The sequence below is a fragment of the Malania oleifera genome, chromosome 5 (genome assembly GCF_029873635.1).
Source record: "Malania oleifera isolate guangnan ecotype guangnan chromosome 5, ASM2987363v1, whole genome shotgun sequence".
In the NCBI taxonomy this organism is placed as follows: Eukaryota; Viridiplantae; Streptophyta; class Magnoliopsida; order Santalales; family Ximeniaceae; genus Malania; species Malania oleifera.
The window spans coordinates 111,193,089-111,218,743 of NC_080421.1; the positions used below are offsets into that span (position 1 = coordinate 111,193,089).

The 25,655-nt window shown below is 35.0% G+C and overlaps 2 protein-coding genes across 3 annotated transcripts; one reads left to right on the forward strand and one right to left on the reverse strand.

Moving 5' to 3' along the window:
- Positions 1-825: 825 nt before the first annotated feature.
- On the forward strand, positions 826-23,923 carry LOC131155691 (uncharacterized). 2 transcript variants are annotated; one of them, XM_058109000.1, is made up of 21 exons: positions 826-1,058; positions 4,257-4,561; positions 4,681-4,798; positions 5,257-5,339; positions 6,927-7,150; positions 7,237-7,369; positions 7,498-7,580; positions 8,525-8,737; positions 10,726-11,088; positions 11,499-11,670; positions 12,188-12,379; positions 12,551-12,760; positions 12,870-12,962; positions 14,611-14,825; positions 15,058-15,603; positions 15,711-15,791; positions 15,923-16,008; positions 16,633-17,361; positions 18,235-18,388; positions 18,515-18,633; positions 22,613-23,923. In XM_058109000.1, exons 1-20 carry the CDS (start codon positions 935-937, stop codon positions 18,597-18,599), a joined length of 4,209 nt encoding a protein of 1,402 aa, XP_057964983.1. In that variant the 5' UTR covers positions 826-934; the 3' UTR covers positions 18,600-18,633; positions 22,613-23,923. The 2 variants fall into 2 exon arrangements, with proteins under 2 accessions (XP_057964983.1, XP_057964984.1); XM_058109001.1 differs by having other exon boundaries at positions 15,058-15,113; positions 15,746-15,791.
- Positions 22,526-23,456, reverse strand: LOC131155692 (chlorophyll a-b binding protein of LHCII type 1-like). Its single transcript, XM_058109003.1, has one exon. It carries the CDS (start codon positions 23,454-23,456, stop codon positions 22,665-22,667), a length of 792 nt encoding a protein of 263 aa, XP_057964986.1. The 3' UTR covers positions 22,526-22,664.
- Positions 23,924-25,655: the final 1,732 nt, after the last annotated feature.

Below are 25,655 nucleotides of genomic sequence, written 5' to 3' on the forward strand. Positions count from 1 at the left end.
ACTGGATGTTTTTGGGGATATTTATATATGTTGAATACAAGTGGATGATTAATTTATTATGGTTGGTAGATAAGAATAGTAAACTCTAGTATTATATAATGAGAGATTATATTTATGTTTTCCGCATGTACTAGTATGTGGATTATCAGGGAAATGAATGGATTAGTAGCACTCCGGGCCTATGCAGGGGGTCGGGGCGTTACATGACATATTTAAAATTGTTTATTCACTTGAAAAATGTTACAAGTAAGAGGAATGATGTTTTCAAGCCAAAGATGCGAAAACCTCATTTATGCTTAAATTGAGTCAAGTTCACCCCCTTTTGGTATGGTACGACATTTTCAAGCCAAGGGGTAGAGTCGTTATATTATTAAATGTGGGCATTTTAAGAGTTTTGGGAGCTATATATGGATGCTTGTAGGTTGAAATGATAAGGTAATTTCGATTGATGAGATAGTGAGGATTGCATAGGAGAAAATATTAGGTGCACTAGGTGTACCATTTGACTGGTATACCAACTCAATAAAAAATGAACACTTGTGTTGGAGGTGAATTCGTTACTAAAAAACTTGAATAATGAAATAGAAAAACTCCCTTCACACTAAAAAACTTGAATAATGAAATAGAATAACTCACTTTACACTAAAAAACTTAAATAACGAAATAGAACTCCCAATAAAATAGAATAACTCCCTTTCACATTAAAAAACTTGAATAATAAAATTGAAGAAATTATGAATTAGTAGATATTGGTAAACTACTCAACCGTTTAGTTTTTTCCTCATTTGGCTTGGTCCTTTGTGTCATTTGTGTTGCGAAGTCCAAAAACCCTTATTCCTAAACCCACAACTTGAGGGAGGAATGAACCAGCAGCGTTCCAGTAATTGAACAGCACAGACCTCTGGACAAAGCAAGCACGCTCGTTGTGGGGGGAATGGCAGCCATGGCGGGGCAAAAGCATTGTAGTCTTGAAAGCGGACATTACCTTGGAGAGATCTCCGCCCTCTGTTTTCTCCACCTCCCTCCCCATCTCTCTTCCTCTCCTTATCTCCTTGCTGGTACGTTTCATTATTCAATAACCTACACTTCTTTTTTCGGTTTTAGCAGCTTTTTGCTGTTTCTGATTCGAGCTCGTTTAATCTTCTTCTTCTTCTTCTTCTTCTTCTTCTTCTTCTTTTTAAATTTCTCCGCTGAATATGATTTTTTTCCTCGAGTAGTTTGTTTTATTTTACTTTCCGGGTTTGAAACAAAATGCGGTGGAAGCGATAAAACTTCAAGCTTCTTGTTGGACTTTGTCCTTGTGTTCATATAAATACTGCACTAAAAACCCTTTCTTTGTTTTTGGAAGCGTGGGTTTTAGGTCTCAAGTTTGAATCTTTGTAGATTTACAGTGAGCCGAGTACAATTTTGTGTTGCATTGTGTCCAAATTCAAGCAAATCTAAATCGTCAAAACTCCAGCTCCCAAGCATGAAAGATGTACATTCTAATTTACGTTTACTCGGTTATGCAGGGGACGTTGTGATTAAATGGATAATTTGGTTTCTCCTTCTCCATTGAGCCACACAATTTCTACTGAGAGCACCAACGGAGACGAATAAATAGAATTTAAGGCCAAACTATTTTTCAATTCCAGTTTAGGTTAACTGCCTAAGGTTATTCTTATTTGTGTTCTTAAAGTTGAAAATTTTGACTGGCCATGCTCTGTAACTAGGTGTAACATACTATAGAACTTGAAGCTGACATTTCTCTGTTTTTTGAAATTGAAGGCATATATCATACTGGGGATTCCATCTGTTGATTTAACCACATGAAATGACTTTGATAACAGAAAGACCATTGCTTCCTATTGCATTTTATAACTAACTGTTTGTTATGTAGTGGCTCAAGTTTGCCATTATTGATTGGCCTACAATTATGGATAGATTGACTTATGGAGTTCAGAATCTTCAGATAGGTGGAATGATCCTGATTAGATAGGTTAACCAATCTTTAGGATAGATTGATCGCCTTGTGTAGTTGTTTTTGTTATAATCAAACACCAAATCAGAAGCAACAGTGAAACAAATAAAAAATATAAACAGAAAATATAATACAAAACAAAGTCCAAGATTTAGCTGTTTCAGCTTTGAAGCCTACGTTTGCAGGCAAGTGAGGAGAAAATTCTTCACTATGGATTAAATAGAGGTATAGTGAAAATCGGAATCACACAATGCTCAAAGCCTTGAGCTGGATAAGCCCAATCGCCCCAACGGCCCAACCTCACCCCAATAAAAGTAAAAAATGACCAAGCCCTTTGAACGTAACAAATATATATGACTCACAAATACAAAAGGATGGTCAAGTAAGGTCAATCCTGTCTTTGGCTCCACCCCTTGGGAAAAGACCATATACAGTGGGCCCTCGAAAAGGAATTCAAGTCAAATTCAAAAAATTCCACCCACAACCTCAATCACCTGGCTTGAATTTTATTGAAGTACTAAACCACAAAACAGTGAGGCGGAGTATCATATGCAAGGCTGTGAGCACTCCCAAATTACAGTACACTTTAGACTTTCACTAGCTTAGTGTCCTCCATGAGCTGAGGAGGAACAATATGTACTGTACTATAGTGGAGTTGGCAATGTATGTATATCACAGTTTGTTCTCACCTTGATACGTCATGTGCAGTTAGTTTTGTGAGAATTAAGCAGATATATTGGGAAGGAACATTGGCAGGTGGTGAAATGGATTCTTTGGTATTTTCAGGGAGGTACTATAGGTGTTTGCCTAAAGTTTTCCATTCATGGGGGGGTCTTTCACATGTTATGTTTTTGCATTTGTCAGTTCTATTGTCTGTTGGAAAGCACCTTTGCAGCAATAGTTGTGTTGTAAACCATAGTTTTTAGGATCTTATGATTCATGAGTTGATTCATACGATTCGTATCAATTCCACCCCAAATGGATTCAAATCATACTTGAAAATCTAAAAACAACTGAATTGTTGCCGAATCTATTCACTTTGTGAATCTAATGAATTGATCTGAGTCTATCGATTCACACGATTCTCTAGACCTATCATATACAAACCCAACTAATTTAAAACCCAATAATACATTTCTTTTTTTCATTGCTTTTGTTTTTATATGTTACTTTTCATTCCTTGTCTAGTCTACATTAGTTTTGTGCTAAGAAAGATTAGAAAAGAACTTTAGGTCTTATGTTGCCGTCATGAAACTATTCATCACTCTTGGAGGAGTATAGTGTTTGGCCATTGAGAAGAAGGGGTAAAATAATCATTAGCTAATGATAATACTTGCGTTTTGTTGTGTTTTTAAGATTCAAAAGTTGACTTTTTAGTAGTATATTTAGTAATTATCAATTTTTAAGTTAATTATTTTCATTTTTTAATCCAAAAAAAACATGAAATATTATTATTTTTTAATTGCTGATAAACATTAAAAGTTCGAATTCTTATTAATTTTTCTTGAGTCCTTCCCTTAAATAGTTTAAGTTCATTTTTTTTTTTAATTATTTCTTGACACATTTGGCATTCCTTACTTTTCATTGTTTAGGGAAAGCTTACACATTAAATATGATTTTTTTTTTTTAATTGTCAAAGTTTAAAAGTAATTTACTGTTTTGCTTCTTGTTCATGTATCAATAAATGCATGTCCTTCAGAATTGATTTTGGAAGTTTGTACGGAATCTTACTATTTGATTCCATTCTTGATTTCCAAAAATGGAATTTTGATTAATGATTCAAATCTCGATTTGACAACTATGTTGTCAACTAATGAGGCAGACCACCATAGAGGCACAAAGAAGTTATTTGGTTGAGAGGGCTATTTGAGAAATCAGTTGGATTATGTGTTGACATCTGTCCATTATGATAGTTAGAGTGTTCACTTGACTAAGGATCAATTGCTTTCCCTTTAATTTCTAAAAAATATGCCGTTTAGCGATAGATGGCAGTTCATGGTTGGTTTAGAGATTGTCTTGCTATTTTTTATGAATGACTAAATGGTATGCTTCTTAAGTTAACATCAAGATGCATGTAAGTATTAAATACATCATCATCATCTAGCATACATAGTTACTATTTGTTGTTCATGGTTGGTTTAGAGATTGTCTTGCTATTTTTTATGAATGACTAAATGGTATGCTTCTTAAGTTAACATCAAGATACATGTAAGTACTAAATACATCATCATCATCTAGCATACATAGTTACTATTTGTTGTATTATTATTTATTGTGGATATCTTGTCCAATACAGGAACAGGTTCACAAATGTTACTCTATGATCTAGATGGGGGAAAACTTTTAAAATCATTTCATGTGTTCAAAGGCATCCGTGTGCATGGAATTTCTTGTAGTTTTACTAATTGCGTAGAAGAACCCCTATCCTCTATGCTTGCTTTCAAGATTGCTGTGTTTGGAGAAAGGAGAGTAAAATTATTTACCCTAAGCATTGAGATGGTATTAAGACCCCAAAATCATATGAAAGTATGGGTGGATTTGGTTCTACTTCATTTATTGCCAAAATATAGTCACTGGGTTCTGGATGTTTGCTTCTTGAAGGTAAGAAAAATCAAAATTCTCTTGGTGCTGAACCATATTCTTACTCTAGCCATTTCTAAACGGATAATTTTGAAGATTCATACTTGTATGCTGTTAATTTTCTGGTGGATTTGTTTTAGGACTGCATAACTTCTCTGCGTGAAGGGAGGTGTTTTCTTGCTGTAGGGTGTAGTGACAATTCAGTTGGCCTCTGGGATATCCAAAGATCATGTGTGATTCTTGAAGCTAGATGTCCAGGTTTGTCTTCGTGGGTGGGCGTCAATATTCATGACCACTTGATTTTCTATTTGAGCCAATGCACCTAGGGTTAGCTAGTTAAATTTTGAGTGTGTTTGGGTTTGCAAGTGTCAAAATTTTCTGCTCCCAAAATTCATTTTCTCGATACTTGTTTTTAGATTATAGTACTGAGTAATGTTTGGAATCAAGGTTCATGTTGTGCACTGATTGGATCAAGGTTCATGTTGTGCACTGATGTTGCTGAAGAATTTACTTGCTTTCAATATCTTTTGAGAAACTTGTAGAAGCAATGAATACAGATGAAGTAATAACTCATCTATTTATTTTGTGGTTTGGTTATCTTGTGGGACAAAACTAAATAGTTTGGATAAATTTTATTGTTGAGTTCTGGAGGATATTTTTGGTAATATTATATTTGTTATTGCCTTCCTCCTTCTGACACTCTTATTCAATTGTAGAAAGGTGCCTTTTGTATTCCATGAGGTTGTGGGGTGAAGAACTTGAGGCCCTCTGTATTGCATCTGGAACAATCTACAATGAGGTGCCTAATCTTTTCAAATATGTTTTGTCCAAATTATCACATGCTTCATTGCCTCTTTTAACAACTTTGCAAGTGTGTTAGCACTATAATATTGAGATTATTTTATCATATCATGGGTAATTCACTTTTATTTCATGGAAGTATCCTTGAAGGGGCTGGATTAAATGTTTTCTGTCCTTGAATGTGACTATGCGTGATTTTATGTGGTTAAGTTCATGGTTTTGAATCGCGGTAGCAGGCAGTGTAACGTAACAGTAATGGGTGTAACAGGAAGTGGTTATGTGGTTAAGTTCATGGTTTTGAATCACGGTAGCAGGCAGCGTAACGTAACAGTAATGGGTGTAACAGGAAGCGGAAGTAGCGGATGTTGTATTATGGGGAGCAAGTGTAACGGCTGTGAATTTTTTTCACGCACGCACAACCTTGTGCATATTAGTGTACTTGCATGTTTTAAGCTTTTAACCCTTATTGGAAAGAGTTTTAGTGTATTTTGAATCCTTTAGTTCAACTAGGTTGTTTGGTAAGGGCAAGAAGTTTACATTTGTTTTAAACCATCATTGACAGAAAAATTACATGTGTGTGCGTGTTTATACTTCTCATTATTCTAAGTGTACTAAATTAATTAATAAAAAAAACATTACACACTCCATTAATCTATCAGACACATAAGTCATGAATAATACAAATATAAAATAACTAGAAAATGAAGAAGGTCAAAGTTGAAAAGTATAGAACATAAATATAGAATTACTAATATTATCAAAATAAAACATTTTCCTAACAAGTTAGTTTTTTCAATTTGTTAATAAATGCATCTCTTGTGAGTATTTAAAAAAAATAGAAAATTTTGTATCATTATCATCCTTATAATCTTTCCCTCTCTTGCCACATAGTATATTGAGAATGATTTATGAAAAGGGGAGAAAAAAAAGTGAGAAGAAAAAGTAAAAAGTAAAATAATTTTTTTGGCATAACAGTCCTATGGCGTGTTACGTAATAGCCGTAGCGGTCTTTACAAACACGGTCTGTAATGGCCGTGAACTTTCTTCCCGCCGATTTGGGGGCATGTAACGACATCGGTGACCCAAAAAACCATTACATAATGCTATTACATAATGGTCGTGGCTGTTATTTAAAACCGTGGTTAAGTTAGTTGGTATGGTTTATACTAGATGGCATTTTCAATTTCTTCCAACTGCCATTATTATGATAAACAATAATAAAAGGAGCGTAGGCCTTAAAGATGTAGGATTTTTTATTTTTTTTTAGTATTTGTCTCCTCTTAAATTGTTGATTATTAAATTCTTTTGAGTTTTGATTGTCTAATCCACATTCTTCTTTGTATTCCTCCATACAATGTCCTAGACTTAAATGAAGTTATTTTCCATCATGCATCTATTGGTGTCATTTTGCATCTAATGGTTTCTGTTGCCCATGTATCCACTTTGAATTACAATTATTGAAATTATTGCAGTAGTGCCAATTAATTTTTATTTTTTTACTCATGGAATCATGTGGATATTGGAATAGTTTCTTATAACAAATTCTTTAGTTGTATAGTTTATTGAGACAACTTGGGTTTGGCAGATTATTGTATGGAAGCTTGTTCCTCAAACTTGTGGTCCATATTCGGCAAATCTAATGAAAGACCAAGCTTATCCGTGTAGTTCTTTCGAAAATACTCTCCAGCGTCATGGTCAGCAATATGAAGCTGTTTGCATACATAGACTTGCTGGACATGAAGGTTCAATTTTTCGAATAGCATGGTCCTCCAACGGTTCCAAACTGATCTCTGTGTCTGACGATCGCAGGTGAATAAGTTTCATCTTTTTTGTTTCATGCTGTTGTATCTTCAGGAAGATTTCTATTCAGTGAGTTTATTTCTTTGATTGTGCAGTGCTCGTATCTGGACAGTTCATGCTGGGGAAGAAAATTCTAATAATTCAGTGGAGGGTATTAGCTCCAACTCTGCGGACTTCGTGTTTTTTGGTCATGATGCTCGGGTTTGGGACTGCTTTATTACTGATTCTGTAAGCCCTGCAAAAGCACTGATTTCCTGTTTTCTCAAGTGTAATATGCAATTTCTGAATAATAAAAAATTTATCCTTGTTTATTTCATTTTAATGATTATCAACTCACTTTATGATGTTTCTCTTAGTTGATTGTCACTGCTGGTGAGGATTGTACTTGCCGCGTATGGGGACCAGATGGTAAACAACTCAAGATGGTTAAAGAGCACATGTAAGTTTTTTATTGAATATTGAGAATATTGAATTATTCGCATGAGATTTAAAGGCCTTTAATTTTATATTTTAAATGGAATATTTTTTAAAAACTACTACTTTATGCCAAATTATGGCCATAATTGATCTGAGCCCTGTTCCTTGATATGCTGCTTGGATACCATATTCTGAAGAAGGTATATTAGCTTGTAGCGCCTTTTGTAGTTTTTGTGGACACATTTGTTTATACATTGTTTCTACTAAAGATTTTATAGTTCAGACCTTCAAATTAATTTGTGTTTACACTTTTCACTAGTCACTGGAATAAGTTGACATTTTAAAATCAAATTGAAAAATGAAACATACACATCCTTGTCAATTTGGAGTTTCGCCAGAAATTATTTTGACTATATTAAATTTATTTATTTATTTTGATACTAATCTGTTAAATTATTTTGCCACAATTCATTAGAATATAAAGAATATACAAAGAGAAAAATAAGAAATCCTCCTAAATAAAAATTAAAAAACAGCAGAATAAAACAAATAGAGAAAAAACAGCATCAGACTAATAAAGCTAGCCAATCCTGTTGAATATTAGAAAGCCTCGCTCCTTTAAAAGAACCAGCAGCAGCACAACAAAAGTGAAGATAAGTAATGCATCTTCTCCAATAACAAAGAAGAATTCAGCTTTTTCTCTGCAAAAATTTGAGCATTACGTTCCAACCATAAACCCCACAAATAATATGTTAAATTTATAATAAAATTTGATGTTAAATAGTGTTATTTCACAATCCCAGTATAGTAAATGTTCCTTCTGATACCAGAGCTAGAAAGTGTGCGCACTTTATTGGCTCTAGGTATCCCACTAGCTTAAGAATTTATCTTCTAGTATCAGTTTAATTTTAGTGGGTGCTTCAAATAAAAAGTCACTTTGCTTTTTTTTTTTTGGTTACTGTGCAGAGGGAGGGGCATATGGCGATGTTTGTATGATCCATCCTCTTCACTTCTCATTACTGCTGGGTTTGACTCTGCAATTAAAGTACATCGACAGCATGCTCCTTTCTCTAGGAGCGTGGAGCAACCTGCTGAGGGGGTAAGAGAGTTCACTGACAAAACACAGATATTCACTAGTCGTATCCCAAAGTCATCAGAGCACACTGGACTCATGGACAGGTAACATTGTTAATATTGGAATCTCTCCATAATACTGCCCACCATTACCAAAGCCTGATACCTTGAATTTCCAAATAGAATGGCAAATGATGCAAGAGCAAACCCTCTATGCACATTTATGTTAAATTTTATAGTGTGTGAATTGTGCAGAACTCTTTCCCGAAATATGCTGTTGGCTCTCATTTTGATTGGGTTATAGTAGCATGTATCCAAAATGACCATGATTATACAAGTATAGGCATCATGTGTTTGTTGCTCTTAGAAAGTCAAGAAAATGAGAACTGGTCGACTTACACCCCCTAAACTATACTATCTATTTGAACTTCTAAATGTGATAGTTGCACCCCTCAAACTATATTTGTGGTTGCAAAAAAATCCTCTTCTGTTAACAAATAATGTTGAATCTAACAAATTGCTGTAATTTATATGCCACATGAATGGTTAGTAATTTTTTAGACAAAATTACCCTTATTAGTCTAAGGAATATTGTCATTGATAAATTTTACTATGAGTGTGGCAAAGATAATTGTAAGGAAAAAAAAAGACCAAAATTATTTTATGCTCGAATGACCAGAAAAAAAAAGAAAAAGAAAAAAAAAAAAAATAACATGTTAAAGGGTAGAAAAAATTAATTGAATTGTAGGCAAAATTTTTGAGGAATTAAATAATTAGCTGTATAAAATAAAAATGTACTATATAAGCATTTTATGTGCAGTATAATATACATTAATAAAATAGAATGTGCTATATATTGCAGTCTATATATCTTATGAAATTACATTTTACGATCCAAAAAACTTAACAAAAGGAGTAATTTAAACTTAATAAAAAGAAATAATTTTTTACTATATATAAAATTTTAATCATTTATATATAGTGGATATAAATGATATCAGAAACTTCACAATAGATGTTCTATTATAATGTTATAAATTAATAATATTTGGTCATGAATTTTAAAAACATTGATTTTACTTTCAATACCTTACAAGTGGTTTCCCACCATAACAGTGCTTTTTCTGAAACTTTTACTCAGGAAAAAAGAGAGCATTCTTAATGTTAGGGTGTAAAGATGGAAAAAAAGTTGAGCCCCTTTTCTAGAGCGTGTGGGTGAGCATTCAGTCAGTAGGGTTAATTAACCAAATTAACCGAAAAATATCAATCAAAGAATCTTGTTAACCAAACCAAACCAAACCTAAATTTTATAATAGCCGAACTCCAAAACCAACCAACCAAAATTTTGATTAAATCGGTTAACTAATTTTAACTGATAAAATATTTTAATATGTAATATATACAGAGTATATAATATATATAATTATTAATTATTAACATATACTAGTCAATTAATTCGGTTAACCAAACATATTAAACCCTAAAACTGAATCAAAAATAAAAAACCGAAATTCAGTAAAAATGAAAATCAAACTGAACTGAATAAATTTTTAGCTGAACCGATCTGACTGAATTTATTTGATAATGCGGTTAATTTGGTTTGGCCTAGCATGTAGTGAAGCAGCATTGAAGAGAAGTATAATGGTAAGCATGTGGAGGCATATCAATGTTGTTTGATTCTTGTTGTCAAGAAGTTGCTACTAGGTTAGATTGAGTAAGATTAAAATAAAAGGGCATTAAGGTATTTTAAATATTTTAGTTAACGGATGTTAACTCCACTACCCCTATAATAGTTTAGGGGGTCCCGTAAGCGTCGCTTTTAAAAGTTTAAGGGTTTTCCCTAAAACAATTAATAGATTGAACAGAGCCAAAAAAAATATAAACTGTTTCTTTTTTCCTCTCTGGGTTTGGTTTGATGGATAATTGAATGGATTATTTGAGTATCATGGATGTGGAGGTACTTTCATGTTCTGCACATGCCCTTGTGTTCTCCTATGGTATGCCTTAGTGTTTTATCTCTTATTATTTTGTTGAATTACTCTTTTAGATACCTTTACTAACTGGAAATCTTTACTCGTGGGTACTTGTTGCAGCAAAAGCGAGTATGTACGTTGCTTGCACTTTGCACGTGAAGATGTCTTTTATGTTGCTACAAACTGTGGTTATATTTACCATGCTAAACTATCTGTTGCCACTGGGCATATAAAGTGGAGTCAACTTGTCCAAGTCAGTCAACAAGGGCCAATTATTTGTATGGACTTCTTATCTGGAAACTTATCTGAGTTTTCCGGTTCAATTGAGGATTGGATTGCTGTTGGTGATGGTAAAGGAAACATGACAATTGTCAGAGTTGGTGGTGATGTTTCTACTCCTGATGTGGACCTTACATTCAGTTGGTTGGCTGAGAGAGAGAGACAGCTGTTAAGAACCTATTGGTGCAAGTCATTGGGAAATAGGTGATGGCAGTTCTTTACCTTTTATGTATATGTTCTATTTCTGCTATTCCAAGCCTGGGACAATGTCGTACATTAAATATGTTCCATGATTCGAGGTATCATGTCCCGTATATGTCTCTACATCTGAATGTTAAAGACTGTGATTATTGAATATGTTGACTTTGTTTTGTCCTCATTGTTCCAATTGTTAAAAAGGACTTGCTTGCGTATTCGTATACTGATCATCGAGGAAGCCCATTTTTGCGGAGGTAGAGATTGCACACAAATTGCTGGTCCCATGTCCTGTTTGTGTGGTTACCACAGTGTGTTTTTTATGACTGCCAGTGATGAGATATCAGTCTTCTATTCAGCTTCTCTCTATGCAGTGTTGTTACTCTTTGATTGGTAATGTGTTGTGATTTATTATATAGGTACATCTTCACCGCTGATCCTAGAGGAACATTGAAGTTGTGGAGGTTATCTTATCCTATACTTTCTGTTTTGGACAATTCTGTAAGAAGTTGCAGTGTGTCTCTGCTAGCAGAATTTGTGTCTTGTTTTGGAATACGGATAATGTGTTTGGATGCATCATTTGAGGAAGAGGTATCTGCATTTCATCATCTTTCCTTAACTTACATTTAACTGATCACCCTAAAATTTTGACATCAGGTTCTTTTTGACATAATCTGTGGCAGTTTCTTCACATCACTAAGACGAAGTCACCTTTTTCAAAGTAATCTAACCGAATTGGATTGATAGTAGTCAACTAAATCAAAATAACAAATTAAACTACTTGGGCTTTTATGTGTTCCATTGTGTCACAGGTCTGTTATTTATGCTCATCTATTTTCCTCCATCTTTTATGAGTTTTATGAATATTTTGCTATACTTTTGAGAGCAAAAGATAAAGAAAATACATATTTTGAGATGCATACAGGAGAAGAGGCTCTATTTCTTGGAGCTTCTGTGAGTTTATTTGATTGATTAATCATGCATGTGAAAGAGGGATTAAAAGATAAAAGCTCTTAATATTATAGTGTTCCAATGTGATTTTATGAACTTTTCGAGCTCAGAATAGAGTCTGAATCTTAGTTGTAGTTCTCATTTACTTTTTTTACAGGTGCTGGTATGTGGGGATCTGCGTGGTAACATGCTTCTATTCCCTTTGATGAAGGCCTTGTTGCTGGGTGACCCAATCAATTCAGATGGGAGGATAAGTCCACTAAGTTATTTTAGGGGGGCTCATGGGATATCAAGTGTGTCCAGCATTTCAATAGCTGAATTTAATCCCAATCAAATTGAAATATGTTCGGTAGGCCCTGAATCCATTGGACATGTAAAGTAGTCAGATATCTTGCGTTCAGATTTTATAATATACAACATTTTGAGGAGCTTTGAACCTTTTTTTAAAAAAAAAATTTTTCTTCTTTTGGTAGCATAGCAATAAATTGTGTTATTTCTTTTGTTATGCCTTTCTTTTCAGACAGGTGGCGATGGGTGCATATGCCACATGGAATATGACAGAATTCGACAAAACTTGGACTTTATAGGGATGAGGCAAGTGAAAGAATTAAGCTTGATTGAATCTGTCTCACCTGATGGTAACTCTGTTGATGATCTGGGAAACAACAATTATGCAAAAGGATTTGCATCTGCAGATTTTATTATATGGAACTTAAAAACTGAAACAAAGGTTATCTCTCTCTCTCTCTCTCTCTCTCTCTCTCTTTCTCTCTCTCTCAAGTGACTCATATTTTCCATTAGTTTTTCATTTTGGTACCTAATGGAGCATGTTGAAGCAGGTTCTGCAAGTTTCATGTGGTGGATGGCGTCGTCCTCATTCTTATTATCTTGGTGATGTGCCAGAGATGAAGCATTGCTTTGTTTATATCAAGGTAAAAAAGAAAGAAAACATAAATACCATGAGGATTATTAGTGTTCGATGTCTGTCACACGGTAAGAAGTTGCAGAACCTTGGACCATGCATCCATAGAAGTAGTTGTCCGTAGAAAAATGCGGTGAATAACTGAGCTGTTAGTATTATGTTGTGGGTTAAATATGGCCCTGGTGGTGGGGTTGCTTCAGATCTTGACAAGAGCCAAGGGCTAGCAAGGGTGATCCATGACAAGTTGAGTGTGATTTTAAGGTTGATTGGGTATGTCATAAGCAATGAATCTCAGTCTGATCTAATGATTAGATGTTGACCTGCGGTCTAATCATTCCTATTCTGTTCTTGTAACAATACTTGGGAAATTTTCTTCTACATGGCTTCTTTAACTGGCTCCATGGCTCGACCATTTGCATGACTGTTTGATGGAGTGCAGTTGGTGTCCCTTTTTTTGCTTTTATAAGAATAAAGAACTTTACATTATGTCTGGTTTGTGGAATGGAATAGACTAGGAATAGAGTAATTATTATGTAGGAATATTCTAGTTTACAAAATAAATTTGATTCCTATTAAGATAATGATGATAACAAAGTTGGTGCTGTTTAACCATAGCAAAAATAGACTAGAGGTACATATTCTTAAATTTCATGAAAGATTTTCATATGCTATTCTATGTTGGTTGGAATTTTGCTTGGTCATTTACTTTAAAATAGCACCATATTTTTTTTTCTTGTAAATTATTATATTCCTATACATTAGTCATTATATTCCCACCCTATTCCATTCCTTGTACCAAATGCAATTTTAGAATGGCTTAATTAGGTTTTATGTAGGGGAAGCCATTGAGTCTTTGATTGACACTTATCTTGTAATACAATTAGGATGCTTAAAGGCTAAATTGATACCTCCTTCTCAGCCCTCTTTTTCTTTCTGAATGGATTCTTTTTCTCATAATATGTGATGGGAGCAATGCTTTCAAACCGCACCTCAAGGCATGCCTTGAGATGCAATGAGGCAAAATTGTGTCCGCATGCAAGAAGTGCAGTGTGCCTTAGAGACTTGTGCATGCATTTGCTTTAGATATGCATTAGGGGAGGGTAAGGACAAAGGCTTGGCCCTAGAAGATATTTTGAATATCCTAGACCAGACATCAGAAACATTTTAAATATAAATTTGGTTGACGAGGGCTATCTCATGCCTGCACATGGTGTGCGTTGTGTTCATTTTACACGTTCCGCTCTTTTTATCTATGATTATACCTTTATACTTCTAAGGTAAAAAATTCCAAAAAATGAAATGCTTATGCTTACACCTTGTGTCTTGGAGGTTGAAACAACTTGTCTTATGCTTTCACTTTTGAAAACGTTGGAGGGGACTGTAGTTCTAATTTAACTTTTTTTTTTTTTATGCCTTGTTGAAGCCTTTCTCTATGACTGTCATGTTAAACCTTGAGCTGTAACTCAGATTGAGCCTGGCATTTTTTATTTTTTTATTTTATAATAATTGTATAATTTTGTTACTCCAGGCCAAGGCAATAGAAATGCATTTTTGGATGTTGACTTACACCCTGTGTTTTCTTGCTGATCGTAGAGTATGCTGTTACATTTTGTCTATCATAATTCCCAATTTTCATATTTTTTTTTTTTTGGGTGCAGGATGAAATTATTTTTATTCATAGACATTGTGTTCTAGATGGAGAGAAGAAAATATATCCCCAGAATTTGCATGTGCAATTCCACGGGAGAGAGATGCATTGCTTATGTTTTGTTACTGAAGATTCAGAGTCCGATGCAAATGGACTTCAGAGTCCGATTTCTAGATCTAGCTGGATTGCAACTGGGTGTGAAGATGGAACTGTAAGGTTGACGAGGTAAAGATAATGATGCTTTGCAATGCAGAAATTTTCTTTACTTTTTATTATCCTGCAACATTATTCTGCTCGAGTTCAATTTGGTGAGCTCCCTGCATGCTAGATTTTTATAGTATTAGTATTCTTTTTTCATTTGTGCATGATGTGAACTTCCCGATCCCTCATCTATCACAAACTCAGCAATTGATATGATGGCTACATATGACCAGTTACTTGTGTGATGGTGGCTCAGGTATACTCCTGGCGTTGAAAATTGGTCTGCATCAAAATTGCTTGGGGAGCATGTTGGTGGGTCAGCTGTGAGATCAATATGTTCTGCATCAAAGATGCACATACTTGCTGCAAATGTAACTGATGTCTCTAACGGGAGTAGTAGTCAAGTCCCTGCCTGGGAGGGCAGGGAAAATCCATTATTATTAATTTCTGTTGGTGCGAAGCGAGTCCTAACTTCTTGGAAACTAAGAAATAGGAGGATAGATGAGAAGGATGAAGCTCTTAATGGAAATGGTTTTAAGCCTTCCTCAGTAGTTTTCTCGTCAATGTCATTCAAGTGGCTTTCCACTGACATGCCAACCAAGTATTCTAAAGTTCATAAAAAAGCAGAAGACTCCGTAAAAATAGTTGGGGCTGTTGAACATGATTCTAGTGTGAAAACTCATGCATCATCTAGATCACTATTTTCAGAAAATAGGGAGATGGAATGCCTTAAAGATAAATATGAAAATGACTGGAGATACCTGGCTGTTACTGCTTTTCTTGTTAAAAATGCTTCTTCCAGGTTAAGTTGAATAATATAATATAATAGTTCTGCTGATTTATTTTAGTTCTGAATTATTGCAGTTGTAAAATTTCTTAAAATCTTTGTTCATGCTGCGTTGCTTTCAGGTTTACAGTCTGCTTTGTTGTTGTTGCTTGTTCAGATGCCACATTGGTATTGCGTGCTCTCATTTTACCCTTCCGGTTTTGGTATGCCTAAATTCACCCATCATTAAGTTGTAATGGTTTTCTATAAGTGTTATTCTGGGAAAAAAAAATTTCTTGTCTTCTATCAAATGCTTACTCCTCCCCCCCAGGGGGGAAATTTTTTTTTATTGTAGGTTCGATGTTGCTCTTTTGGTTCCCCTATCATCACCAGTATTGGCACTGCAACATGTCATCATTCCTGCACATCTTTCTTCTAAAGGTTGGGCTATTGTTTGGTTATCAAGTCTACAAGTTCCTGTAACTATTCTTAGATCTTAAAACCTTTTACCCTGATACCAGCTGAGGACCAAGAAATCACATGGCCCATTGCATCTGTAATAATCACAAATCACCATGTTATTGTTGAAACTTGCTTGAACATGAGGAACCCAAGCAAAAAATTTCTCTGAACTCTTTTATGTTGTATAAAGAACTATTTGAAACTTGGATGCTGGAAGTTTTTCCCCCTCTATTTTCTACAAGGACAGAAATATCAAACTAAAGGCAGCGCATTTACGTTGATCATTGTTGTGAAAATATCACATTAAATTCAAAGGGAGAGTTAGATTTCAATTTGAATATCTTAGGTTAGAGTCCTCTGTAAGCCGTGTGTGCCTTCTTGAGAAGATAATGGAATGCCTTTTGGATTACTGAGGCCCAGAATCCAGATAAGCTGTGGGCTTGTAACCACTGAAAATTTTCTGCTATATAGTTGGAATGTGAAAATTTCTAGTGCAATTTTGATGTTTGAGGATTTGATGCAATCATAGACGTACTTTGCTGTTTAGCATACTGGTGCTTACTTCCTCACCTGGAATTATGAATTTGGTAACTCAATTTGCAGATAACACTCAGAGTGCGAGTGCCTTCATTGTAATAAGTGGATCTACTGATGGAAGTATTGCCTTTTGGGAACTGAGTGAATGCATTATAGCTTTTATGCAGCGGGTGTCAACATTCAACACAGATTCCATTGATTGTCAGAAACGGCCACGCACAGGAAGAGGAAGCCAAGGTGGACGATTGTGGAGATCATTAAGCTGTAGTGCTCCTAAGAACAAGCCGCACGCTGGTTTGCTGGCTGTGAAAGCTGAAACAGAAACCAATGGAAGTATGCATAATCATGTTGTATGTGGAACATCGTCAAAATCCGGTCATCCTGAAAATAATGCAACAGCTCATGTTCAAGATGCTCAGAATCGTTCCCTTGAATTAGAAGTGAAGAAAGATGATTTCTTTTCTGAGATATGTGAAATACAGCCCTTGCATGTCTTGAATAATGTTCACCAGTCTGGAGTGAATTGTCTTCATGTTTCACAGGTTAACAATGGTCAAAGCTTTGGTTCTGTATATGATGTTTTAAGTGGGGGTGATGATCAATCACTTCACTGTATAAGATTTGATTTGGCGCTGCTACCAGCATGCCCAGATTCCAATGTTAAGATACCAGACCTAGAACCAATCGCTGAATGTGATAGTATGAAGAATGTTATTTGTAGTGGGGATCATAAAAGTAGAATTAGATTCTTATATCACAACAGCATTGCCTCAGCTCACAGCTCTGCCGTGAAAGGTAAAATAATGAACCTTTTTCATTAGATTTTTTCAAACGATTGCTTAAATATTCATCTGGATTCTCTGTTCGAAACTAGTGGCAGTTTGAGGCATTTATTTTTGTATTCCATTTTCCAATACCACTAATTTCCCTTTCAAAGACGCCGGTTTCAACATACTATGCTTTTTAAATAGCCTTTGCCCCTTTCCTCCTTTTTGGTTGCTGGTCATTGCTTTATTATTATATAGTTGTGTGGTTGCTCCATAATTTGAGGTCTTTCATTTATTGGAAATTATATTTGGAAATTATATGTGGTTAATTTTATAACTACTAAGCACAGAAACATAGAAAATTTCACAAATTTTTAGTTTTATAATTAAGTTGTAAATCTTTTGAAGACGGTTCAAATTACATGATGTAAAATTTATGGAAGTCTTACAGCTATTTTTTATGAGGACCTACACAGGATCATGAAAAGGGGATGTTTATTATTAGATTAAAAGTTCGCATATAGCTTGCCTGTTGGTCAAACCTCTTCTCCATCCAATTCAGTCAAAACCAATCAAGGTTGAAATTTTAAATTTTTCTAAAGATCTCCAAAAAGGTACTCCAAGTTTGATTATTGTGGCTGGGACCCACTATGCTCTCATGGGGCTGGAATTTGATCAGCAGGTAGTACATGAGATAAATTTTTAATCTAAAGGTAGTTGTAAATGGCATCATTTGAACCCTCAATTTCTTTTCTTTTGTTTTCATGTTTTTATATGTTTTCTGAAATTTAATTGACTGTGAAGACAATCAGTTTAGAGTCTTTTCAACAATGATTTTTTCGTGGAGAAATTGTAGAATGCATGTGATTGATGGACTGAGATCAGGTTTCATTTTATGAAGGCATTTGGGCAGATGGGAGTTGGGTGTTTTCTACTGGTCTTGATCAGCGTGTCAGATGCTGGCAGCTTGAAAAGCATGGTAAACTGACCGAGCGTGAACACTTAATTATCAGTGTTCCAGAGCCAGAGGCATTGGATGCCAGAGCATGTGGCAGGTGTGCGAAGCATTCAATATTTACCTTATTACATTCAAAAGATCAGATTTTTCTTTGAGAAAAATTAGTGCAAAATGCTGAAGACATTTTGTGTGTGTGTGTGTGCGTTATTTGTGTGTTTTACAGGGACTATTACCAGATTGCAGTAGCTGGAAGAGGGATGCAAATGGTTGAGTTCTCTGCGTCTGCTTACACTGATGGTGGAGAGTGAAATGGCTCTTGGTTATTTTCATTTCAATTCACAGGTGAAGCTTCTTATGTTGGCAATTGGGTATGAGAATGCCCATGTTGTCTGTTAGATAATATTGTATGAGAAAAAAATTAGGGGAGTTCACTAGCTAGATCCTGAGATTGCTGGACTAGAGCATTTTTGGCTTTTGATGGTCATGGTGATAGCAGCGAAAATTGAGAATTCTAGGTGCCTGTTAAAATAGGTTGACTACTTTATAACACAACAACCAAGCCTTAAGTTGCAGATGCTCAAACCATCTCAGTGGCCCTTCCCTCATCTTATGCTATGCCTAAATGACCACGAATATGTCCATTCCTTAAGTTATCTTTTAACATTACACCACTCATCCACCTAATCTTTTACTTTTTGGGTGTGTTGTTTCTTAGTTGCCCAACATTTTGATCTTATAAAAATTTCCGTTTAATTTGAAGGTATTCTACAATCACACAACAGGCACAAACCACTCCTCCATTTTTCCTAACTTTAACTATATATGTAATACATCTTTGATTTCTCCTTCGCATAATAAAACTAAGGCATCAAAATCTACTAGTGCTATCATAGAGTGGAGCGATTTTTGCTAGCTTATGGACTCTTTGGATCGATAGGAACACTAGAATCTTTAGGGGCTGCACATCCTGCCCTAGTTTCTTGTGGGATAGAATGATGTTCTTGGTTTTGTTTTGGGCCCATTTTTTTTTTTTTTTTGGTTTTTTGGGGTTTATGTTGTCCAACCTTCAAGGGATTGGAAGGCAGCTATTATGTAATTTATCTGGTTGTAGTTTATAGTATCTCAAGGATATCTTGTCCTCCTCCATTGTGCATTGTTTTGGTTCTTAATACAACTTTTTTCTTATTTAAAACAGTTAATCTTTTCTCAAATATTCCTCCTACCATGACAAATTATATTTCATATATTCTATCTTATTTCTACTTATCCTAAAACTCTAGATTCTAAGGCTCCTCTCTATAATTCAAACTTAGATTCTACTCTATTGTCATCAATCTATCATTTGCAAACAAGAAGAAACTCATCCTTCATATTCCTAGCAAGTTTATCGATCACCTATGCAAAAAGATATGGACTAAAACTAGATTGTGTTCACCCAGTATGATTGGAAATTCCTAGACTCTCCACCTGTCGTCCTGATACTAGTCATTTCTCTATCGTACATTATCCTTAATGACATTGGGTACACGTACTACATACACTTTTTTTGTTCTCCCCTCCCCCCTCTCTATCCATCACCTATGCAAAAGATATGGACTAAAACTAGATTGTCTACACCCAGTATGATTGAAAATTCCCTAGACTCTCCACCTATTGTCCTGATAGTAGTCATTTCTCTATCGTACATTATCCTTAATGACATTGGTACACCTACCACATACACTTTTTTTTGTTCTCCCCCCCTCCCTCTAACCCTCAGAATTGTATCCTATCATAAGCTTTCTCTAGGTCAATAAAATCCATATCCAAATCCCTCTGCTGTTACCTAAACTTTCCCATTATTCTTCGTAAAATATATACAGCTTTTATAGTCGATCTCACTAGCATAAAACTAAACTGATTTTTTGAGACACTTGTTTCTAACCACAATCTTGTTCAGTTAGCCTTTTCCAATTTCCTTTTATGACTAAATTCCATGATAATTATTATAAGTTAGAACATCTCTCTTATTTTTTTTATATATATGGTAAAGTGCTTTTCCTCCATTTTTTTTTACATTGTCTTAGTTCTTATAATTTTATTAAATTAATTAATTAACCTAATAATTCCATTATCACCTAGGCATTTCCAAACTTCAATGGGGATGTCATTTGGTCCACTTTTCCATTTTTTATCCTTTTTAATGCAAACTTAACTTTATTAACCCTAACTTTGTGAATATATCACAATTTTCCTTTTCCTCATTTGTCAATTCTAAGTTTAATCTTTTTACTTGGTCTTTAAATAATAAATATCCAAAAAGTTCACTCCTTTAAAATTCCCATAGCCAACACACCAAAGTGATGCCATGTAAAGAATCTTCTCCCAAATTAGCAAGAAGTCAACTTCTTCTGAATCTTCCCTTAAAAAAATGTGCATTATATTCCGACGATAGGCCCCATATCACTGCAAAGAAAGCGCATTTCCATAGTGCTGCCCTGTCCTTTCTCCTTCCAAAGCCAACAAAAGAAATTGCTGAAAAATCCTTCATCGTCTTTGGACAAACCTAACTCTCACCTAATAACTTATTCCCCAGTCCACACCCTCCAGGCAAAATCACACTGCATAAAAGGATGGGATGCAGCCTGAACCAATGAACTGTTATAATAAAGCGCACAAAACATTTGGAGAGTGCCTTCATCATTCTCCTATCTTGACAGTTTGCAACAAGTCATTTATATTGATTCTGTTGAGCAAACCAACTAGATAAAACTAATAAAAGCCTTGATTTTGGGGGTGACTCTAGCCGTCCAAATACACTATCATCCTAATTTTTTATGCATTTTATATTACTTAACTCGTTGCTCTTTCTTTCTCTAGCTCTAGCAAGTTTAGATGTCTCTTCCCAGTTTACCCTTATTTTGTATCTAGTCTAGTATATAAATTATTTTATGCTCTATGTTTAGTTTTGTTAACTGTCTTTTTTGTCTCTTTTCTTGCGTTTTAATCTTTTCAAAGTTTTCCATATTTCTATATTTTTCTCGCCATGTTTTAAACCACATTCTTTTTGTCTCACTGCTATTTGGACATCTTGACCCAACCACGAACTCTCTTTACTAGCTGAGGGTCTTCCTCTAGATTTACCTAAAATCTCTCTTGTTATCTTTTAATAGAGCTAGCTATCCTATTCCAATTGTCCAATCATCATCTTTGATAATCTTATCTTTAAATTTTATTATATTTTCTCCCTTTAGTTCCACCACCTTGTTCTCTCGTATTGATTTATGCTATCCTTTCTCCACCATTTTTCAATACATACATCAAATGCTAGAACTCTATATTTTATAGTTAAACTTTCACTTAGGATAGCTTTACAATTCTTACATGATAACGATATATGCTACTAGTTATGAAAAAATCTATTTGACTTTTGTTTTGTCCGCTCTTGAAGGTTACAAGAGGATACATAGAGGACATGGATATGGAGATAAAAATGAGTCCTGTGATAGTGTTACTACTTTATAATAGTCTGGGAAATTCTAAATGCATTTGAAAATGTGGAACATCCTTCCTCTTGGGAAAAATTCAAAAATGAATGTGCTCCATCATTGGTTTTTATTTTTTTTTCAAAATAGAAAAACCGAAAGGATAGACCATGTCATCATTGATATGATGTGTTGATATCTTGAGTTTCATATTGTTGAGAGCTAGGGTAGGGAAAGCCTTAAATGCCTGCTGTTGATTTTTCCTTGTTAAACAAACTTTTGTAATTTATCATCGAAATATGTCTGCGATGCACATTTGACGCTGACAATTCTGTACTCTTGGAATAGGGGGTCCTAATGGCTGCAAAATATTTCCTTCTTCTGTCTAGCAACCTGGTTGCTGCTTGTTTCCCTGCCAAAGAACAGAACCCCCTATTAAACACCAGAGCTCTGGGTCTGTGAGGATTGGAGTATGTGGGTTTCCTGAGAGAAATTCCTCTCTCTTTATCTCTTTTTTTTTTTTCTTTTGTTTTCTTTTGTTTTCTTCTTCTTTAGTACATATTCTCATTAACACCCGTATTATTGGGCCTTTGATATGGATTCTATGCCAACTTCTTGACACATTTTTAATGGTATTGGGAGCATTTACTAGTGAAAGGACTTCCACGCCCTTCGGTGTATTTTGGTTTGCTGGGTTAACGGAGGAGCTAACTTCCCTCTCCCTTTTTATGGGGTGGAGAGGTTGTTGGTCCTAGCTCTTTCAACCAGAGTTTTCTTTAGAAAGTAAAATGTTTAATTTGACCTCTACTAGCGTTACGAGTTTCTGACGATTACAAGCTTCTGATCTTACACTACAGGTGAAATAGCCAGTAGCCGAACTGAAGTTTTTACTCAAAGATGAAGCATCTCTCACTTTCCTGGAACAAAGTTGGTGGCATAGGCCCAGGCATTGTTGTTCACAGGATCTGCGAGATGATCAGCCAGGTTTTCTAGAGGTCCCTTCCCTGTGACGACGGCCTGCACAAAGAACCCAAACATGGAGAACATGGCTAGTCTCCCATTCTTAATCTCTTTCACCTTGAGCTCTGCAAATGCCTCAGGATCATCAGCAAGTCCCAACGGGTCGAAGCTGCCACCTGGGTACAGAGGGTCAGTGACCTCACCAAGCGGCCCTCCGGCAATACGGTAACCCTCAACGGCACCCATGAGGATCACTTGAGTTGCCCATATGGCCAAAATGCTCTGGGCATGTACCAGGCTTGGATTCCCAAGATAGTCGAGGCCACCCTCACTGAAGATCTGAGCACCGGCTTTAAACCACATGGCCTCACCGAACTTTACTCCATTACGGGAGAGAAGCTCTGGAAAGACACACCCCAGAGCCCCCAGCATGGCCCACCTGGCATGAATGACCTCAAGCTCACGGTTCTTGGCAAAAGTCTCAGGGTCTGCTGATAGCCCTGCTGTATCCCACCCATAGTCACCGGGAAATTCCCCAGTGAGGTAAGATGGTGCCTCGCCGGAGAATGGTCCGAGGTACTTGACACGATCGGGGCCATACCAGGGGCTCACAGAGGAAGCAGCTGGCTTTCCAGCTGTCTTCCTCATTGAGACTCTTACAGTGCTGGGGACAATCGATATGAACTCTGTTCTCGAGTTCAGGGTAAGTGTTTTGCCTGCAAATGGAGATGAGAGAGCCATGGCTGTTGTGTTATTTGTAAGAGAGGTTGGGTGCTGTGGTTCTGTTGGAGTAATTTGTTGAATGATGTGGGATTCCCAGGCATTCTTTATATAGAAGTGTGGTGAGGCCCACTATCCTATCCATGTGGATCTTCAGCTTTCCTCTGATTGGCTAGTGAATTGATGACATGGGTTGAGGAGTTCAACTCTGCCTCTTCACCAATCAATGAATGCTATCGTGGATTTCCTTTGAATCATTGGGAGACAATCATGGCCTTACCCTATTTGCGACTCTGTACTCATTCTTGATGGGCTGCCGTACAATTTTATTTGTTTATTTTATTTTTGAGGCTTTGTATTTTGTTTTTTTTTTTTTGCTTGGCTTGCATTTGTGTGAGTTGTGTTTGAGATTGTTGGTTTGAATTTTGGATTTAAACCTGTGGATTTGAATGAAATTTGATATAATTTTATATTATATTTTATTTAAATTTGTATAAATTTTAAATTTAACCTTTAAATTTCAAGTTAAAGGTTAATTTAACTTCTTAATAAATGTCAGAAATGCTTTGTTACTTCAAGTGGTTGTATTTAGAACTTGCAAAACATTAGAGAAAAAAAATATATGAAGAAATTATGTTGACAAATGAGAAAATAAAATGTATAGTAAGTCAATTAACGTAACTTTTATTGTACACTACTAGCATTTAACTTTTCTTCTTTCTTTTTGATTAAAGCTGGAATACATTTTATTATAATAATGTTTGATATATAAAAGAAAAATAACAAAAAATAAATAATTTTTTTCCTTATTTTCTTTTTTTCTTAAACAATTTTTTTTGAAAACCTAGTTTGCATGGAAGAATTGGTAATAGGCTAGGGCAAGGCTGTTTGAGGTGGAAACCAAGTATAAGCCTAATGTAACAGTCTCGATTCAATTTTGATAAGATATTATTTGCCTTATTTGCACCTATAAACGTTAAAACCAAAATTATTTTTGTATGATTAGACTTTTGTACGATCCATTTGCATAATAATACCTTTGAGGTGACTTTGACACTTAATCTCATCCCAATGACACAAAAGTAAGCACAACATCGAAGAAAAAGCTGAATAGATGTTGATATTTTATTGAAGGTAAAGAGATGTGAAAAAAATCATATATTCAAATAATCTAAAGCATGAATGAAATGTAGGGAAGAATATAATGTGAATGAGCCTTCTTTCATTGTATTATTATTTCTTGTTAAGAATTTGGTGGTTTGTATGTGCTTAAAATTTTCTTAATATAGTACCGTGTCCATGATGTATGTTCAAGTACTTATCCTAAAACTCTAGATTCTAAAGCTCTTCTCCATAATTTGAACTTAGATTCCGTCTATTGCCATCAATGTATCATTTGCAAACAAGAAGAAATTCATCCTGCATATTCCTTGTAAGTTTATCCATCACCTATGCAAAAAGATATGGACTAAAACTAGATTGTGTACACCTAGTATGATTGAAAATTCCCTAAACTCTCCACCTATCGTCTTGATGCTAGTCATTTCTCTATCGTGCATTATCGTCAAGTCAAGTCGACACGGTAAAATATTTGAACTTGACTCAACTCGAAAATGTTAACCTCGAAATTCGATTCAGACCCGATCAATTTATAATTGTTTAACTTGAACTCAGCTCAACTATAAGATCTTAAAACTCAGGCTCAACTAGATTAAACTCGACTTGATATATACAATATATATATATATATATATATATATATATAATGTACAGGTAATATTAAGTATATTATATACAATATATATTATACGACATATATAATACAAAAAATAAAATTAAAAATTTAGTTAGACTTTAAACTAGACTCGAGTATTATTACTGAACTTGAACTCGACTTGTTAAAATACTTGAATAATTCAACTAGACTCAAATTCCGGTAGAATCGAGTCGAGTCGAGTCGAGTTGCGTTCGAGTAGTTCACGAGTAAGCTTGATACGCATTCACGCCAAGTCCACACCCAAATTCATGTAGTTGGTTTGTTTAGTTATGTTATGTTTAGGAGTATGAATTTTAAGTTCTAAATTTAGATTTGTGTGAATTTGAACAAGATATACACAAATTTTTAAGAACTCTTCTAAGCATAAAATTAATTTTTTTCGTCTACTAAAAAATGGGGTTAGGAGAAAATTATAAGTTCATTAACTTTTATTTAGTTTGACC